This window comes from Peromyscus californicus, unplaced genomic scaffold (assembly GCF_007827085.1).
Source record: "Peromyscus californicus insignis strain IS unplaced genomic scaffold, ASM782708v3 Scaffold_16__1_contigs__length_79575227, whole genome shotgun sequence".
In the NCBI taxonomy this organism is placed as follows: Eukaryota; Metazoa; Chordata; class Mammalia; order Rodentia; family Cricetidae; genus Peromyscus; species Peromyscus californicus.
In genome coordinates this window covers 32075886-32097437 of record NW_026294458.1, presented here as the reverse complement: position 1 = coordinate 32097437, position 21552 = coordinate 32075886, and the positions used below count along the sequence as shown (strand labels likewise).

General features: G+C 41.3%; 1 protein-coding gene across 1 annotated transcript in view; it reads right to left on the bottom strand.

Moving 5' to 3' along the window:
- Morc1 (MORC family CW-type zinc finger 1) overlaps nt 1–21552 on the bottom strand; it is a 153715-nt gene that overhangs the window by 118403 nt on the left and 13760 nt on the right. The window contains exons 4-8 of the mRNA XM_052739763.1: nt 20911–20979; nt 18454–18544; nt 17722–17830; nt 13224–13383; nt 6676–6781 (exon numbers count right to left, since the gene is read on the bottom strand). Of these exons, the coding sequence (XP_052595723.1) occupies nt 6676–6781; nt 13224–13383; nt 17722–17830; nt 18454–18544; nt 20911–20979 (535 nt within the window). The remainder of the gene's footprint in view (nt 1–6675; nt 6782–13223; nt 13384–17721; nt 17831–18453; nt 18545–20910; nt 20980–21552) is intronic.

The window sequence follows — 21552 nt, the reverse complement described above, 5'->3', positions numbered from 1 at the left end:
CTCCAATCCAAGCCATCAACCATCAACTACTGTGCTACAGTATGAATAGCCCTATAAAAATTCACATTAAAATTTAAAGTTCATTGAGTGGCATTAAGAAGTGTGACACCATGAGATCTATAAGAGATGACTGGGTCATCATAAATCCATTCATATGTTCATATATGAATGGCTTAATAGGCTAATGGTTATCTATAGAGTGGGCCTGTTATAAAAACACTTTTGGCTCTGTCTCTCTCACCGTGTGGTATCATCTGATGTTTTAGGACACAGTAGAAAGATCCCAACAGAAAGAAGGCCTTTACCAGATATGGGCCCACGATCTTAGATCTCCCAGCTTCCAGAACCATAAATTCAGTAAACCTATTCCAAATAAATAACACAGCAATATGTATTCTGTCATGGCAACAGAAAATAGACTAAGATACCTTATACAGTCCCTGGCTGGGACATGGACTCTGAATTCCAGGAACAACACTAAGCTAAGTCCTTTTACAGTACCTCAGAGCTGCCATCTGTTATGTATAAAAGAGTTATATATCACAACCAAACCTGTGTTCCCATAAAGTCTCAGACAAGTTGTTATACTTGACATTAACAAAGTGTATATTATCATGAACACAAAAGGCTCCATGAATATTTTTAACTAGTGCAAATTCTGAACTTTGAACAGACTTACCGAATGTAATGTTAGGGCAGATTATACCTAAGAGAAATGTCAATGGCAAGAGGTAGTTTCAAAGAAAAGTCCTAAGCTCCATGGGGTGATGAAAGCGCTTCTCTTGAGATTGCCACAGGGTGGCAGGCAGCATGTTAGAGCAGTCTGGAGCTGGAGCTGAGATCTGCTCCAGCCAGCCTGGTTAAGATGTAAACAAGAGAGCCAGGCGGTGGTGGTACACGCCTTTAATCCCAGCACTTGGGAGGCAGAGGCAGGTGGATCTTTGTGAGTTCGAGGCCAGCCTGGTCTACAGAGTGAGAGCCAGGAAAGGTGCAAAGCTACACAGAGAAACCCTGTCTCAAAACAACAACAACAACAACAACAAAAAGATGTAAACTAGACTTGTTATGGAATGCTGCTCAATGATTGTCAATTTAAAAACTGCTGGCAATTTTGTGCCACCTAATTTCAAAACATGACAAAGCTACCACTCTGTTTCTCTGCGTTATGTCATCAGTCTGGAAGCTGGTGTTTGGAGTTCTTCAGTTGTCTGAGTCCCTCAGCCATGGTGGGTTCTAAGGATGAGGCAGGCCTTTATCAAGGACAGTCAATTCCACAAGCCTTTTTTCTTCTCTTAGGGTCAGTTCTTTCACCCACTGTCCTACCTTCAGGACATTTAACTTATAATGTCTACAAGATACTAAGTCATTGAAGGTAATATCTGCACAAGAAGTCTACATGTGAAACAGAACAGCTGCCATGAATCATGTGATCAAAACAAGCATCAGGAAAAGATGCCTTAGAGGTGATCAGACCTTCCAACTTTGAAATGGAAGAGACTGCCATGGTAACAAAGTCCCTCCCACATTCTGATACAGATCCCCAGTGATCTTCAGGGATGGGAAGCAGCTACCACTAAGGCTCCTGCCTTCCTACCATAGTATCCACCATGTCCTTAGAGAACTACCCAGACAACGGTATTCCCATTAGTCACTTAAATCTAATCCATATGTTGTCTGCCGTGTACCGGACACTGGCTTAATTTCCTATTGTAGAAACTAACTGCGCTATAGCAAATGCCAGAAAGAAGTGCTGTGGGGGAAAGTGCAAAGCATGAACGGAAATAAAAGGCAGAGATTCTCCATACAGCAGGTGCTGTGTCTATTTTATCTCCAAAACACTCATATAAACTAGGTGCTGTGTAGCCTTGTTTTCAACATAAGAACACAGATGTTAGAACGACAGGCAACTTGTAACCAGATCAATAGCTCTCCCAAACCACCTATGGACACAGAAACTCCAGTCTCTTCAACTTGTGCATACAGACCTGGATTTAACGATCTGGTGTCCCCATTTTCTGATCCTGTCTATCACTATCCATAGAACAAATTATACAACATTAGGCAGCCAACAGTTCCTAGACATCCAATTAACCCTAATGTCTCTTCTGGCAGGCCAGACCATTAGGTCGAGGCATAGTTTTTTTGAAAAAGAAAGACATAAAATCGGGTTGTCAGAGTGAGCATACATATTAGTTTCCTGGTGAAACCCACAGAAGACTATTAATGAGGCCTAGGGGTTGGGGCTTGCCTGGCGACAGATCCACACATCTAAATTTTGCAGCCAGTTACAGAACAATCTAGCTTTCCCTCAGAGTGTGATGGGAAGCCATAGAAGATGTTCTGTTGTGTTTTGAAGGTTTAAAAAGATTGGTCTAATGGCTATTTAGGCATCATGGGACCAGTTTAAAGGGCCAAGGGTAAATGTTGAGAGACCCAGGTGACAATGGGAGGTGTGCTGAAATAATGCAAGCTGGACATGATGAGGGGTGGGCACCGGGGACATGATTAACTGCGTGCATGCGAATCTTTCTAGAGAGTGGAGTCAATATGAATTAACTGAGTACTGAGAATAAGACACAGATATCAAACATAGATTATATATAGTGGGGAATTATAAAAGGTCCAGAAAAAAAAAGGCTTATAGCTACCTAAGGTAGAGGAGGAAATGGTGATTATAAAAAGCTTAATAATCACTGGCAATGGTGGTATATTTCTTTAATACCAGCACTCATGAGGCAGAGGCAGGTGGTTCTCTGAGTTGAAGGCCAGCCTGGTCTATATAGCAGGATCCAGGCCAGCCAGGACTACACAGTAAGACCTTCCTTAAAAAAGAAAGAGAGGGGTTGGGGATTTAGCTCAGTGGTAGAGCACTTGCCTAGCAAGTGCAAGGCCCTGGGTTCGGTCCTCAGCTCTGAAAAGAAAAGAAAGAAAGAGAGAGATAGACAGAGAGACTGACAGAGAGGCAGAAATCTCAATAATCATATCTGCCAGAGATTCCTTGATAACTTGGTCCCAGCAAGTTAAAAGAAAGCTAACTTTTAGGGTATACTATTTTTGAGGCAACATTTTCATTTAAATGAATTTTGTAGTAAGAAGAAAAGGACATTCTTAGGAAAAATATATGTTTAGAAGTTTACTTCTAACAGACTATGAAACAATCATTTGAGGCCCTAGCTCAGCAAATGAACAATAAACCCAAAAAGGGAGACAATGACATGGAAGACACAGGAATGCAGAAAAAGGGAATAAGTCATGTAATTAAGCCTAAATAATTATTTATGCACGATTTGATAAACACTGTAAAAATGAGCAACTACAATCCTAGATGATTCCAAAAGCCTGGGACGTGAGAGCATTCTACACCTCTGAAATGACATCAATAAAAAGTGAAGTCCGAGCCGGGCGGTGGTGGCGCACGCCTTTAATCCCAGCACTCGGGAGGCAGAGCCAGGCGGATCTCTGTGAGTTCGAGGCCAGCCTGGACTACCAAGTGAGTTCCAGGAAAGGCGCAAAGCTACACAGAGAAACCCTGTCTCGAAAAACCAAAAAAAAAAAAAAAAAAAAAAAAAAGTGAAGTCCACAGTCAGATAACAGAAAGTCAAGTTTAGGCATGTCTACTAGATGCAAAAGCAAACCACTGAAATAATACAACAGAACAGCTTGTTTGCAAACCTTTGGGACAGGATGAGAGCATTCTCCCGTGGAGAAACAAAAAAAACACAGCTATGCTTTTACAAAGGGGGAAGACAGGAAAGTAAGGCAGAACAAAAATAACAATTAAAATAGATGAAGATAGTAAAAATAACAAAAAAGGCACAGGACAGGCGAAAAAGAAGCCAAGCACAGCCTTGGCACAGTAAATGTGAATTACATGGAATGCAGGCACCACACTGAAACAGTAAACAAGTCAAGGTACTCGCTGTTTGTAAGAGGTAAGCCAAACAAACAAAAACCCTGATGGGAAAGGGCTGTGGTACAAGGCAAGGAAGAAGGGGCAGTCAGAAGACAGCCGATATCGAAAGACTGGTGTCCGACACACTGAAACCAAGTGGAAGCGCCTGCTGGCGAGCAGTGATATTAAAATTTAATAAAAGGTTCACTTAAGTTGTGTAAGTCTGAAACATATATTACTTATTACTCAAAGGCAGATGTAGCAAACATCTGTGGAAGGCATAAATCCTAGACTTGGCCATACATGTTGCAATAGCCTTTCATCCTAAAATCCTATTCTTATCTTAGAAAGGCTTCTTGTAATTGAACTATGAAAAACATTGATCAAATAAATAAATAAATAAATAAACCTCAAAAACAAACTTTATAACTCTGTCAATTCCCCAACATGAAACCATATGGTGTCCTAAGTTGATTCATTTTCTTTATTTTGTAATTAACTGCATAAATGCCTTGAGAAGCTTCAGGCATCGTTAGACAATCTGGAAACGGTGAGAACGTTCTCCCTAAACTTAGGCTGACAAATTATTCCCCTAATAAAATGTATTGTTTTCTGACATTAATGTTGAAATGCCAAGGCACTCTGACAGATAACTATTTGAACATTTGTATTCAAAGCTTTTAAATAGCATGAAATATCAGTTTTGGAACCAACTGTTCAACAGAAGGGCAGGGGCAGCGGGAAGCAGGGAGAGTGTAACGGAGGTACCAGTAACAGCTCTGGCCTCCATCCTGATGTCAGCATACGAATGCTGCCTCTGGGGTTCCCAGCACAACAGCAATTAGGCCGGATGCATTCTTTTCCCTAAATGAACAAAATCCTCCCTATTGGTGTTTATTTGGAATTCCACATGTTTGAAACTGAGGGGAAAAAAAAAAAAACATACAATGGAAAAATTACAAAAGGCAATCCAAACGTCTATTATCAAACATTAAGCCAAAAGAGACTTTCTAAGTTTCACTTCAAAGGTAAAGGAAAAGATGCTCTCTGCTAAGCTGATGTGTTTACATGAGGTACAAGGCCTGGGTCTAAAAACCATTCTGTTGAGTACGGTAACTACTGGCTACTACTGCTACTGGACAACACTCCGAATTCCTGTGTGCTCTATCTATAAAACACACTCTGGAATCAGAGACTTTGTATGGAAAGAAAGGATAGAAAACACTAAAATTACGTTATTTGGGATAAAGTGGATTAAATAGAACTACTAAATGTGTTTTTATGTTATTTCTTTTGACTTATCACAGCTAGTAAGAAATTTAAGTTTAGATTAGGCAACAATAATACATGGATTGAAATGTAGTAAACTACGTTGTTTTTTTAAAAAAGATTTATTTTCATTTATGTGCTATGCATCTGAGTCTGTGTGTGTGTTTGTGTGTGTATGCTCATGTGCCTGGAGAAAGTCAGAGGAAAGCATTGGATCCCCTGGAGCCAGAGTTATCCACAGTTGTGAGATGCCCCACTAGGGTGCAGGGAACCAAACTCAGGTCCTCTGGAAGAGCAGCAAGCCCTCTTAACCACAGAGCCAACTCCTCAGCCCCTTAAGTGGCTTGCAAAATCCTGTTTAGTCCCAAGTCTGACACTGTGGAGTTGTATCCCCCAGTTAGCAAGCCTTGGTAAGTGACTTTAGAGCAACCTTGCTCTCTTCGAGACTTTTCTTTTCCACATATACCTTCTCTCGGTCCCTTCTCATTCTGTTTACCTTGATTTCTCAGTGGACAAGAATCATTATGCTAATTGATTTGTTTATGTAAAGGCAAGTTCATACAAGGTCATCTTGTGCAGACAAACTCTTAACTGCCTTCTCTACATATTTCTTTCATTTTGGGTTATATTCTTCCTTGCTCCCTACTCTATCTGCAGACCCACTAATACCTACCTATCCATGTTGATTTTTGACAGCAATGAACTCTGACATTTGTTTTGATATGTGTGAAACAGGGGTGCAGTATTAAGGAACTTCATAAGTCTTATTACCCTATGATCCCCAAATGTTCTGGCATTCCATGTTGTCTGAGAAACATCTGGAATGTATTATTTTCCAGCCTTGCTATCCAGAGAGTCTGAATATGAAGGTCTTGTTGAGGCCTAAAGTCATGTACTTGAGAAGCTGCCCACGTCATTGGAAGGTTCAAACATGGTTGGGGGACCACCTGTCTTGCCTAATTTTCATTTGTACTTGGCATAAAATGAATTGTCACAATAGCCAAATGAATGGAAATACATGAACTATGAACCAATGGCTGAAGGGTCCCCACTGGATCAGGCCCTCTGAATGGGTGAGACAGTTGATTGGCTTGATCTGTTTGGGAGGCATCCAGGCAGTGGGACCGGGTCCTGTGCTCATTGTATGAGTTGGCTGTTTGAAACCTGGGGCCTATGCAGGATTGCTTGGCTCGGCCTGGGAGGAGGGGACTGGACCTACCTGGACTGAGTCTACCAGGTTGATCTCAGTCTGTGGGGAAGGCTTTGCCCTAGAGGAGATGGGAATAGGGGGGGAGGGCTGGGGGGAAGGTGAGGGGGACAGGAGGGGGGAGAACAAGGGAATCCATGGCTGATATGTAGAACTGAATTGTATTGCAAAATAAAAAATAAAAAAAAAAATGAATTGTCACTGTGGTAAGGCTAGTGGCCTCAGGCCTGAAGCTGGGATGCACTGCCCCCAGCTCCAGCCCACTACCATTGGGGAACAATGGTCTTCAAACACACATATTACTCACTCCTCCAAAGCCTCGGCCATCAGTATATCTTCTTTGTCAGTTTTAACATCCAGCTCTGGTTCCCCACTAAGCAGAAGCTTCAAGTTATAAATAACCAGCAAAGTTCCTGGGAGAGAAAAAAAAAGAAATATTGACTTGTCAGTACTTCAAGTGCACTAAATTCTAGGCATTTCTAATCACTTCATCTGTAGAATTCAGCCCAGTCTAAAGCAAATTTCCTTCTCTGATTCAGCAAAATATGCTGGGGTAAAATGTAGGCTATGCCTTATGGAAAATTACGCTCTCTGTCCGAGACCGCTGCATTTCCACAATACGCTGCTCTTAATACTATTCAATCCACGATCAGTCTTTCATACATTGGCAGACTTTTCATCATTTGCATTAGGACAATTGCTAAGAGCCTGAGCCAAGGTTTCAATGGAGGCGAAGCTCTCATTTGTGAAACCGAATCTAATGCAGATGAGAAAAATTAGCTGAAAACACAGTACTGAGAAGTGCTCTTCATTTACAGAGCAGGCCCTGACAAACTATTCTGTAAAAAGCCAATCAGTAAATATTTTAGGCTTTGCATACCATATCTCCACTGTCACAGCTACTCAGAGCTGAACTTGGTCACTGTGCCATGAAAACAGCTAGAGAGAAGGCATTAAGGAATGAATGCCGTTCCAATAAAGTTTTATTTGTAAGTACAGAGTGCGGAGAATACCAGGTAGGCTACCTGCATATTTTCTCTTCTCCCTCTGTTCACCCAGATCCAAACCCTAGTCTCATCCCCAACTCTGCAGCAAAACACCTATAGCCTTCCCTGCCCACTCCCCTTATTCCCATCTCCTGTGAATCCCATGGATCTTCCCCTTCCAACCTCCCTCCACTAACTCATTGCTTTGTCCCAGCACCCAAGCCCAGCAGGCACCCCCTGCTAACCCAAGGGCCAGTCCTCCCAGGGCAACAGGTAGGCTGATAACAGATCCACACCTCTCCTTCTGCTCCTCTAGATGCAATCCCCCAGTCTCATCCCCAGCTCTGTAGCAGGAAACCTGCTGCTGTTTCCCTTTCCTCCCTGACCCCATCCCTAAGGGACCAAAAAGACCTTCTCCCCAAACTTTCCCTCTCCAAATCATCGCATTATCCCAGCCTCCAACACTAGCAGGAAAACCTTGGGAACACATCAACTGAACAGGCCAGGGAAACAGGTCCAGAGGATATTTCCTACCAGGCAGCACACGGCCACCATACTCTCCTAAAGTCCAGGAAGGAAGCAGGAACCAAGAACAAAACACACACTCAACAGACAAAACCAGGTGTCAATAACCAGACCTATAGTCATCCCAATCACAGATGCCTAGATGTCAGTGTAAAAATACAATCAGTAACAGCCAGGACAATATGTCTCCACCGGAGCCCAGCTATCCTACCATAGCAGACAATGATTATTCAGCTGAAGCCCAAGAGAAAGACCAAAAAACAGTCTGCATGAAGATGATAGAGGTCTGTAAAGAGGAACTTAATGAATCCCTAAAGAAATCCAGGAGAACACAAATGAACAGTGTGAGGAAGTGAATAAATCACTTGAAGAAATCCAGGAAAATATAAACAGTGCAAAGAAATGAATAAAACTCTTCAAGAGTTGAAGATGGAAATAGAATAAATCAATGAAGAAAATGCAAACCGAGGGAATGCTGGAAATGAAAAACTTGGGAATTCAAAGAGAACTACAGAGGCAAGCTTCACCAACAGATTATAAGAGATGGAAGAAAGAATCTCAGGTGTTGAAGACATGACAGGGAAAAAAATGGATACACTGGTCAAAGAAAAATCTAAAAATTTCCTCAGACAAAACATCCAGGAAATCTGGGACACTATAAAAAGGCCAAATCTAAAAATAAGAGGAAGAAGAAAAATTTTCCTAACTTAAGAAGGACATGCCTATAAAGATATGAGAAACACAGAGAACACCTAATAGATTAGACCAGAAAAGAAATTCCCCTTGCCACATAATAATCAAAACACTAAATGTACAGAGCAAAAAAAGAGTAACAAAAGCTGCAAAGGAAACAGACCAAATAAAAGCAGACCTATTAGAATTACATCTGACTTCTCAATGAAGACTTCTAAAAGCCAGAAGGGCCTGGACAGATGTGCTGCAGACTCTAAGAGACCACAGATGCCAGCCTAGGCTGCTATACCCTACAAAACTCTGAATCACCATAGATGGAGAAAATAAAATATTCCATGATAAAACCAAAGCTAAGCAATATTTATCTACAAATCTAGCCCTACAGGAGGTGCTAGGAGGAAAACTCTACCCTAAGGAGGTTAACTACAACCATAAAGAAATAATCCCAGATCACCAAAATCAAAAGAAACACACACACCACTACCACCACCAACAACAACACAACAACAAAATAACAGGAATCAACAATTGTTGGTCATTGACAGTTCTCAATAGAAATGGTCTCAATTCCCAAATAAAAAGACACAGAATAACAGAATGGATGTGCAAACGGGACCCATTGCTTTTGCTGCATCCAAGAAACACATCTCCACATCAAAAATAGATATTACCCCAGGGTAAATGGTTGGAAAAAGATAGTCAAAGCAAATGTACCTGAGAAACAAGCTGGTGCAGCCATTTTAACATCTAACAAAATAAACTTCAAACCAAAACTAATCAGAAGAGATAGAGAAAGACACTACATACTCATCAAAGGAAAAAAATCCACCAAGATGATATTTCAATTCTTAACATCAATGCTCCAAACATAAGGGAAACCACGTTTGTAAAAGAAAAAGTTTTACAACATAAATCACATATTAACCCTTACATACTAATACTGGGAGATTTCAATACCTTACTCTCAATAATAGACAGGTCATCTGGACAAAAACTAGAGAAAAAATAGAGAAATAATGGAGTTAAAAGACACTATGAACCAAATGGACCTAATAGATATTTACAGAACATCACATTCAAACATAAAAGAATATACCTTCTTCTCAGTTCCTTGTGGTGCTTTCTCCAAAACTGACTACATACTTGGACACAAAGCAAGTCTCAACAAATAAGAAGAAAACCGAAATAACACTCTGCATTTGATCATCACAGACTAAAGCTGGATATCAACAATAGAAACAACAGAAATCTTACAAACTCCTGGAAATGGAACAACTCTCTACTGAATGAAAGACAGATATAAAGAAAGACACTAAAAACATTCTACAATACAATGAAAATGAATACACAGCATATGCAAACTTATGGGCCACCAATAAAAGCACTTCTAAGAGAAAAGTCCATAGCATTAAGTGCTACATAAAAAAACTTGAGAGCTCTCTTACTAGCAACTTAATACCATACCTGAAAGCTCTAGAACAAAGAGAAGAAATTACATCCAAAAGGAGCAGATAGCAAAAAATAAGCAAACTGAGGTTGAAATCAATAAAATAGAAACAAGCAGAACAATACAAAGAATCAATGAAACAAAAGAGTTGGTTCTTTGAAAATAAAAATCAACAGGATAGACCCTCATCCAAATTAACCAAAAAGCGGAAAGAGAATATTCAAATTAACAAAATCAGAAGTGAAAAGGAAGATATAACAACAGACACTGAGGAAATGCAACGAATCATAAGGACATACACTAAAAAAACTAGAGGGCTGGAGAGATGGCTCAGAGGTTAAGAGCACTGAGGTCCTGAGTTCAATTCCCAGCAACCACATGGTGGCTCACAAACATCTATAAGGAGATCTGGTGCCCTCTGCTGGCGTGCAGGAATATATGCAGGCAGAACACTATATAATAAATAAATGAATAAATGAATAAGTAAGCAAATAAATAAATCTTTAAAAAATGGAAAAATCTAAAAGAAATGGATAATTTTCTCCATAAGTACCACTCACCAAAGTTAAATCAAGATCAGATAAACAATTTAAGTAGACCTATAACCCCTAGTGAAATAGAAGTAATCATTAAAAATATACCAACCAAAAAAGGTCCCATTGCTGAAGGCAATACCCACACAACACATTGAACATGAAGAGGTCAAGCTGATGTCCACATAGAACCTTCACCTCAATGTTCATGTGTCTAAGACATGGAAAAGAACTCTGCAGGTTACCAAAAGAGAAAAGTAAACACCAATCCAACCATAAAACCTTTGATCTACAATCTATCCTGCCTGCAAAATATGCTAGGGCAATGGTGGCACAAACCTTGTAGGAATAACCAACCAATGTGTGATTTGACTTAAGGCCCACTCCATGAGTTGGAACCCATACCTGACACTGTTTGAGTGACCAAGAACAAGAGACTAGATAGCCCAGGGTAAAACCAAATACTACTGGTCAAACAACAACAACAAAGACCAATACAATGACTCCTAATAATATTCTGCTATACTCATAGATTGGTGTACCTTATTCAGCCATCATAAGAGAGGCTTCTTCCTGCAGCAGATAAGAACAAATGCACAGACCCACAACCAGACATTACACAAGGACAAAAACCTTGGAACACACAGCTCTAAATGAGAAGTCTCCATGAAATCCCTGTCCTCAGAGCTCAGGGAACCCCTCAGAAGAGGCAGAGGACAAGGCCCTCTAAAACAACTGAGCAGAGCTCATATGAAATCACACAGACAGAAGACCATGCATAGGTCCTCCACATATACACTATAGCTTTCCGTTTCATACTTCATGGGATTCCTGATGTTTAAATGAGTGAATCTCTGATTCTTGTGCCTTCTCTTGGAGCCCTTTTATTTTTCTGTCGGCTTGTCTTGTCCGACTTTGATATGGATGATTTTTGTTTTATATTACTATTCTTACTATATTTTATTTTGTTTAAAAATAAATAAACAAACAAATAAATACAGAATGTCAAATTTGGCCTATGGCTATGACTTGCTGACTCCTGATCCAAGGTATGGTTAACTAAAAATGTCCAAACTATTCACAAAAGTAAGTATGACATGGGGACAAATGTGATTTTTCAGAGAAATTAAAAAGGGAAACTAATTATACTTCCTTTGGTTGGGAGAACAGCATATGGGCTAAGAACAAGACCTATGCAGTCAAAATGAGAACTTTGTCGTCAAAATGCCTGTATGTAAATACTGGATCAACCACTGAACAGTGTGGTAACCTCAGGTACCCCCTTGGGGGGTGTGGGGGAGGGGTGTGTGTGGGTGTGTGGGTGTGTGTTTATATCTGCCCAAGACCTGCACTCACACACAAAGACATAAAAATAGAATGGGACTAGTTGGAAAGAAGGAATCCCACAAGAGTAAGAGGGGAATAAGAGAGGGTAATGTGGGAATGAAGATGATCACAATACCATGTATACACATATGAAACAAACAAAACCACCATTTTTCTAATCTACCCAATGGAACTCATAAGCACAATAAAATAAGCAAAAATAAAAACTACTTTACTAATATTTATATGAGCACTTTACAATTAAATACTGATTGTTCTCCCTCATATGTAGAGCCTAGATTTAACATTACATATTTATGTGTGTGTGTGTAATATATATATATGCATGTGGTGGAGGGGTTCACAAGCTTAAGGAAATCATGACAGGGGAGGAAGAGCTCTTAAGGGAGGGGAGGAACTAGAGAGTGGAGTGGAGTCTAATAATAGGAAATCGTAAGTGGAGACTAACTCAGGGATGGAAAGGGACCAGCTGGAGCAGGGAGGGGGCCATGAAAGCGGGGAATGATGAGAAGTTTAAGGACACATCTGAAGATACCATGAAAACCATTACCTCATAGTGCAACCTAAAACAATAAGATTATAATATTTATATTAACATATAAATACTAACTTAATTATCACTGTCTTTCTCAATGACAGAAGGAAAGAATCAACAATGTTTTAAAAATACAAAACCACAGGTTGTAGAAGGTATCGCGGAGATAAAGCAGGCCAAGTTGGAAATGAAATTACCAAAATCTTGCTACAAATACATTAATCAAAACACTACTAAGAGCAGAACACACAACGCTTTCTCTAAAGTAGACTTCTTTTTAGGTTTCGAGAGACAAAAATGGAGAATGTCTAGAGAAAGACCGGCAGAAGAAACTCCCATAGCTAGCATGGTCTAGACGCTAGGAGGACAATGGAAGCTGAAAGAAATAAGGGAAAGATCTGTCCATCTGGGAGACAAATGCTGATGATGCGTTGCTTACTCCCCACAGACCTGAGGGCATTATTGCACCCGTGGGTAACTCTCTTAACAATGGAACATCACACAAACTGAGAACCTACAACTGACGGCTAACTCCGCTACGAAGTTCAGGGCTGAGAAGCCCCACAGGCACAGCCTTTGGCATCCGCTGCTCATTCAGAAGCGCTAGCCTGAACCTTTCTCCTCATGTCAAGGATTTACAGTAACTTCACATCTGGATTCTTTTAAGATAAAACCCACATGGATAGAATGAATGGCTGCCTCCCATGTGAAACTGCACCTGAGATCATTAATACAAAAAAAATATAAAGATAAATGCTTCCATCAGAATTTTACTTTTGATGATCTTACCACATCTCCCATAGATCATATCAAATTGCTGCATCAATTCAGCTTCGGTTTTAAATGGGGAGTATTTATAAATGATGGACAATTCTGTGAAGAACTTCTGTGGGTCATCTGCAATACTCTCTCTTGTTCTTGTTGACCATGAAGGTATTGGAACTACAACCTGTTTAAAAAAAAAACATCAACTTATTATGAAACACATAAACATTGCTCTGTTTTATCCTGACTCATTTTATTCTTCTTCCAAATTACAAAACACAAAGTTAAAAGTTTATCTTTCTTCTGAAGCTTAGATTTATGAGGAAGAGACTGACAATAAATATGTATACTCAGAGTTTTGTTTTTGTAGTTTCCATTGTCAGGATTGCTGCAATGGCTGAGTGGGGAAAAGCATTTGTCACGAAGTGCTGAGTTTAATCCCTGGGATGGAACAGCTAGTGAAGGGAAAGAACCAGTTCCCACAAGTTATCCTCTGACCTCCACACACATGCCATGGCACAAAAGGCCAACACACACACACACACACACACACACACACACACACACACACACACACACATAAAAATAAATGAAAATCAGTGGAGTTTCCCCAGTAAAACCATTAGTTAGATTACAGCACTCACAGCTGCCTGCCAAGCCCCTCCCACAATCTCAAAGCTTTCAATAGGTTCACCTTTGAAGTATTCAGGATTGATAGGCATAAAAACCCTTTGATATGACAGAGAAAATAAAGTTGGGTGGACAGGGAGGTGGGGGGGGGAGCTGGGAGGAACTTAGATAAGAAGAATGAATATGATCAAAATATACTGTGGGAAATTGCAAAGAATAAATAAAAAAATTTTAAGCCTCTGATATGATAAACAGAGAGCAGGTTAAAAAAAATTCTGTGGAAACAAAGGCCATCTGAGGAAGATAAAAACTTCAAGAAGAAAAAGAATTGTTAAAATCTTCAGGATAAGGTGGGTTTGGTGGTAAATGCCTGTAAACCCTCTACTCAGGAAGGAGAGGCAGGAGGGTCACAAGTTCAAGGCCAATCTTGGCAACTTAATGAGATCCTGTGTCAAAATAATTTTTTTTAATTAAGATGAAGATGGACCCAGAAAGACAAACATGGTATGGACTCACTCCTAAGTGGATACTAGCTATAAAGTAAAGGGTAACCAGGCTACAATCCACAGACCCAGAGAGGCCGGGTAACAGAAAGGGCCCAAAGGGGGACACATGGATCTCCCTGGGAAAGGGGAAGAGAAGAGATCTCCTGGGTGGACTGGGGGTGGGTGGGGATGAGAGCAGGAGGGATCAGGTTTAGGGGTGGGTAGAAGGGGAGAGTACTGAAAGAGATGACTGGAAAAGGGGTCAGGTAGAAGCCTGATGCAAGTGAAACTCCCACCAGTCTACAAGAATGACTCCAGCTAAGACTCCTAACCATAATGGATACATAGCCTGAACTGGCCATGTCCTGTGATCAGACTGGTGACTATCCCAACTTTCATCAGAGAGCCTTTATCCAGTAACTGATGGAAACAGATACAGGGACCCACAGCCAAACATTCGGCCAAGCTCAGGGAATCCTGCTGAAGAGAGGGAGGAAGGATTGTAGGAGCCAGAGGGGTCAAGGATACCACAAGAAAACTCACAAAATCAACTAACGTGGGCTCACAGGGGCTCACAGAGTCTGAACCAACAACCAGGACACCTGCATGGAAGCATCCAAGGCCCTCTGCATTTATGTGACAGTTGTGTAGCTTGGTCTACTTGTTGGACTCCTAACAATGGGAGCAGGGGCTGTCCCTAACGCTTTGGCTAGCTCTTGGGGCCCTATTATTCATACTGGATTGCCTTTCCTGACCTAAGTACAACTGGAGGTGCTTAATCTAATCAAAACTTGATATGCCAGGCTTTGATGATAACCATGAGAGTCCTGCCCCTTTCTGAACAGAAACTGAGGAGGAGTGGATTGGGGGAGGGGCAGAGTGGGAGGAATGAGAGGAGAGGAGGAAGGGGAAACTGTGGTAGGGATGCAAAATAAATAAATAAATTTAATTTAAAAAAAAATTAAGTTGAGGATATATCTCAGTGACAGAGCATTTGCCTAAAATGTTTGAAGCCCTGGATTCATTCTCCAGTATGCACAGAAACAAAAATAATTCAAATAACAGAAGTAAAGTTTTTCAGCTATAAGAGAAAATACTATGTCCTCGAAATAAAAACTGGATCATTTTTTAAAAAGAAACAATGAACAAATAAGAAACACTTCTAGGGAATGAAGAATATAATTATGGGGGGGGGATGACATAAAGGAATTAGAAGATAAATATTGAGAACCTTCCAGGAAACAAAGCAAAAATCCAAGATAGAAAACACGAGAGAAAAGTTAGTGAAAAAAGAAATTTATTTTTAATTTGCAAGTCTACATCTTGAAAACAGGAGCTGTAAAGGAAGACAAAAGGGAATCTGGATTGAAAAAAAAAATCACCAGTTTGATGGGAACTACCCAGAACTGAAGTATATGCGTTTCCAGAATGGAAAGATTCTACTGTGCCCAACACTATGGTTACAAACAGACCATCCAGGGGAAACAATGAAATCAGAACTAGGGATAAAAAAGGTTCTCTCAGTGGAAGGGAGAAAGAAAGGAAATAATAATACCATTTGAGACCACAGAACAAAGTTAAATGGCTTCAGATTTTTCAGTCACTATACTAGAGACCTAACAGAACAGTGCCTTTCAAATCTTGAAGAAGAATGAGGTCTAGCTTAGCAATGACATCGAGCCAAACTATGACCAAGTGTGAAAGTGGTTGGGAAGATGTTTGTGCATAGAGTCTCACTTGCTCTCCAGCTCAGGACTCAAGTATAGAGTGTGTGGCACCAAGAGGGAGCATGCTACACACACACACACACACACACACACACACACACACACACACGAGATTTAGGATCTGAAAGCTGACACAGGAGAGGATAAGAGAGGATTGGCACACAGGATGAAGGCAGGTCAGATCCCAGCGTGGCAAGTGAATGCCAACCTTGGGAGGCTGAGGCGTGAGTCACTGCAAGGGGAGAGTTCCAGAGCAGAGTTTATTGGGGAAGATGGAGCTATGGCTGCAGTCTGAAGCTGGGGTTAGCCAAGTGAAACCAACAGGGGAAACTGAGCACATCATCCGTGATGGCAGTAAGCAAACACAACACTAGGTAATTGTTCGCTCTAGACAAAACAAAAGGTGCATCAGAGAAAAGCAAGCGCGGAACAGGTGATGGCGGACTCCAAGGTGGAGTGGAGTGACCTGAGAATGTAAAGCCTGCCACAGGCATGGCCAGATTTTTGGTAGAGCACTTTTGAGCTGTGTCTGTGTGCAAAAATAGAAAGAAAGACATTATGTAAGTCCTCTTGTACAGTGGGAGGGTCATAGAGAATGCCTGAATATCCACAATACAATGAGGTATCTTAGATTATCTGTAGGTAAATATCAACACAAAACACACACTTGGAAGAGAAAGTTTCTGAGAACATACAAATGGTAAATGATTACTGTGGTGTGTGTGTGTGTGTGTGTGTGTGTGTGTGTGTGTGTGTGTGTGTTAAGGTCCTCCTTGCCCAAAGGCTGTTGCTGTGTCCAGACCCACCCCTTGCAGCAGGCTCATACTGCCACACTGTTCAAACCCCACACCCACCTCCACAGACCAGCCTGCCCAGATGGAAGTCGTATTGCCTCCATAAAAATCTTCCCAGGCCACTTGAGGGTCTCTAAGCTCTCCCTCCTCCATGCTGCTGCTTTTTGACATTTTGCTAATACCAGCCACACATACTCATTGAGCAGGATTCTTTCACGACACTCCAGTTTTGTTATTTAACCAATGTCTATGAGTCTGACTTATCTTGTGAGGAGGCTGAAAATGTTTTAATAGGGACAGGGTCTTCAGCTGTGGTGTTGTTTTTGTTTCTGTTTTTTTTCCTTCCACGGAATCTAACCATTGCTGAGCAGACAGTATTTGTAATGTGCACACAGTGCACTGAATTACAATTGACATTCAAAACAGAACTCAACCATTGTAAATTAACAAGATGTCTGAAGTTCAGCTAAGGGAGTTAAAGAACGCAGTCACTAGAATTAGCAATTTAAGTCTATTTTGCAATCAGCTTCTTTACAGATTGTGTTCTAAGTCTTTGACCTCAACAGTCTATTTATTTAAAAAGTGATCAACAGTGTGTGACACAAACGGTGTCGAGGTCTCCGGAGGCTTCTCCAAGAAATATCACTGTGCCAAAGACGGCTTCTTACTCTGGGAAATCTGGGCACAAGGAGAACAAAATTAAGTTCTCCAAAAAGCCCTCCAGTGACCCCAGAGTGCACAGACACCTTCTGTCCATTCCTGAACCATATGCCCAGATTTCTAAGTCATAATCTGCGAGGAGTTAGAGCAGGCTTCACCTCGAGAGATGGCAAATGAAAACGGCGCGGTTGCCATGGAAAAATGGAAAGACGGCCCCATCTCTTACCTCAGTGAGACCTTCTTTTTCACAGAAAGTCTGAGAGAAGAACAGACAGGTCATGGTCTCTTCCTTCTTTGTGAAAAGAACGAAGTCTTTGCCAATCCTCATGGACCCACTATATGAAAAAACGAAGAGCACAATGATTTATATGCAGACACCAATGAAGAAGAAACGAGGGGCACGATTCTGTTTACTGTAACAGGTTGTTCTTTTCGCTAACCCATCTGCTTGACTCATCCCCAGGAGTGCACAAGTACTGTGCTAGTTCTCAAAGCACAGCAGATGAATTTGAGCACATCCAGCCTGACACTTTTGCTTGAGACAGAGCTGCCTGAGACAAGTGCCAGCTAAGGCTCAAAAGAACAACTACTGGGCCCTGGAAGAGACCACACATGTCTCACTTTACATTGAGGCAAAGGAAAGAACGCTGCAGGTACCACAGCAACGCTCAAATATGCTTTGGGAAACAATAGAACATAAAGATGCAATGACACTTGACTCTTTTGCGGGGGGGGGGGGGGGGGGGGGGGGGTGCCTGTGAGAGACTCAACTTATTCTGCCTGAGAAGCTTTTTAACACTGTAAAGACCTGAGTCGGTTATGGATATAAAGATTCCAAAGCAAGTTTAGATGCCCAGTCGAATAAAACTTCAGCTGGCTGTGCCTGCTTGTAAGATTGCGTCGATACTGTTTTCGGTCTCAGCAAGTAATTCACATCTTAAGGGGGAACAATTCTCACCTCTTAAGTCCGTTGCCATATTGCCCAATGAACGTCAAGGTTGATAACCTTTTCTTGGATGTTCCAAAGTAAATGATGTCTGGAGCTTCATCTATAATCAACAAAGAGTTCTTAAGGTACTTAGGAATAGTTTGATGTCTGTGGTGATATTTTCATTGTGCTGAAATGTGATTTTATTTGTATGTTAATAAATAAAGTTTGCCTGGAGATCAGAAGTCATAGCGAGCCAGGAACAGAGGTCAGGTGGTGGTAGCCCACGCCCTTAATCCAATCACATGGCAGGTAAAGTCTCCGTGTGGTCAAGGGTACAGCCAAGCATGGTGACACGAGCCTTTAATCCCAGTACCAACCACAGAGACCTGGAGGTCTGTATAGACAGGCAGTGATGAGGAAGTCATGTGGCTGGGCTTAGAGCCAATGAGAAGGCAGAAGAGGAAAGCAATAAAAGCGCAGGTTAGGCAGGAAGAAGCTCTCTCATGTGGGAAACTATGGCTTGGTGGTAAGCCAAAGGGTAGTCAGTGGCTCTTTGCTATTTCTCTGATCTCTTTGTCTATAGAAATACCTGCAGGCAATGTTATTGGAGGCGTTCTCTCAATGAAGTTCCCTCTTCCCTGGTATGTCGAGGTTTGCGTCAAGCTAACAAAAACCAACCGGCACACTAAGGATGTACACCTCTCTCTGTTCTCTCTCATATGCAGAATCCAGATTTAAACACATACATCTACATATGTATATTACATGGAGGCATGTGGGGTACTGTATAGAGGGAGAAAAAGGACCAACTGGAGGGAGGAAGGAGGATAACTTTGCACAATGATGTACATAAATGGAAATGTCATTAACACACTATCTTGTATATTTACTAAATCATTAAAAATATAAAAATAAAACAATTCTTTTTAAAAGAGTTGTTCTTTCAACAATACTGTGTTTCTTCTCCTATGTACAAATGCTCCTTGATTCCCATTAGAGAGTTATACAGAACCCAATAAACCCAGGATAAACTGAAAATATCAAAAGGAAAATGTGTGTTTGATATGCCTGTCCACTGATACCCATAGCTTAGCCACACAGACCACGACAGGGCATGCTTCAATCACATTGTGGTCACAGGTGTACTAGGAGCTTGGGCCGCTGGCAATGCCCAGTACCCTAAGAGGATAGCCTGGCACACACTGCCAGCCCCAGCAAAGATCACAACTCAAAATTCCTTCTAGATATACACTGCTGTACCACAGTGTAAAAAAAAAACCTCTCAGAAACAGGCAGTGTCTGTGTCAAGTGAAGTGAGATTTCCTTCTGAAGATCGATTCTTTATGGTCTATCCATCCTGTAAATGACCCATTAGGAAAGTGGAGCTTTCTCTTGTAGGAGCTCAGACCATACCACATGCATTCCGGCTGCTTAAGAACTTTGCTAGACTTGCATAGAGCCTCTCTTTCACTGTGGTTTCCCCCAGCCTCTTTACCACCTCATACCGAACTACTGAAAAATCACTACTTTAATCAAAAGAGAACAGGAAAAACTGTCCAAACAAAGTAACTGTAAGGAGCTGAGTGGGACAGTGGGGCGTTTTCTAAACTTGCCCGTTGGCTGCCTGGAGCAAGAGGCAACATCATAGCTAAAGGAAATTAACTGCTTTTCTCATAGTCACAGTCTTTCTCTACACAACGGCCACCCTTTCCTCGCGTGTGTGACTGAGCAGTCTGCTTGGACTTCATCACCATTTTCTAAGCAGAGTGGTCAGCACCTTAGCTTAAGAAACCTAAAGCATTAGAAGAAGTCCAGTTTAGATCCAAAACAACAGACAGCCAGAGTCAGGGGAAGCATCATTCAATTGCCCGGAGTCTGCACTGTGCGCTCATGATGTGTCCACTGGGGGCCACCCTTAAAGAGACAGAGATAAATCCTAAGATATATTATGGATGTATTTGCTATGATGGGAACATTCAGTCAAAGCAACTAAACCTCTGAACAAGAGGAGGAAAAAATACCCACAAGCTGCTCAAAACAAGGAGAAACCACCTCTCTCTCAAGGTTATGCAGAAAATTAATAATAGCCTACAGGCAATGGAAATTGCCTCAGGGCTCCTGCAACTGACAGGTAAAAGAGGAGCAGCAGAAAGATCTCAGAGTCTCTTCGGTTATATTTGTAGTCCGTTCATTTCCAGGTGCTTTTGTCTCACAATCAGTATGATTTGTCTTTCATGTGCTTTGACTAGCGTATACATAGTCATTCTGTGTCTTGGTTTAGATGGTTAAAAAGACTTTATTTTGACTGCCAGAATATTTAAAACCTAAAAAAAATTCCCAAACAAGCTGTCTGAGATGTAGTTGCCTTAATTGCTCCATATCTCTGTTTGGAATAGATAGTTCCATTTATTTTTATTTATCTTGTGGGTTTGCAGACCGCTGCTTCCTTCCACAGCCGGTTAGGTCTCTAGATAATTAACTTACCAGGGCTCATGCCACATCCATCATCCAGGAAATACAACATGAAGCCTCCCTGCAGTGTTCCATTATCCACTGTAAGAGAAAGCAGTTATTCCTAATAAATATTGGGCTTAATTTGTTCATCAGAAAATCACGCTGCTCCCATAATTATCTGTCCTCCTCCGTGGCAGGGATGAAGCCCCAGGTACGGAATAGAGATGGGCTCGGAATGGAGTCTTGGCTATGGCTTCCTAAGAGACAGTCACGTGGCAAAACCGATTTAAATTAACACACAACAGCTGCAGGTGAGTAAATTATGCATGGAGCAGGACAGGCCCTACTCAGGACCTGATCGGTCCTTTACACTTCAGGTAATTTTCCCCTGGAAGAGGGGAGAATGGTAACTATGAAGAGGTGCCCCCAGGATGTCTCTATCAACCTGGTCATCCCAATGCCCTTCCAACAATGCAGCAATTCTCAAATAAACCTGGGCCATCCTGACTAAATTCATCAGGCTCCCTTCTAAGTAGTTAATTTCTCTGAGAGCCCTTATTGAGTGTTTCTTCATAGCAGCAAATATTTGCTTCTTAATGGTGCTTTTGATTTCTGGAAAGGGTTGAGTCATTTGAAGTCAATTTTGATGATGAGGAGATGCTGCCATTAAAT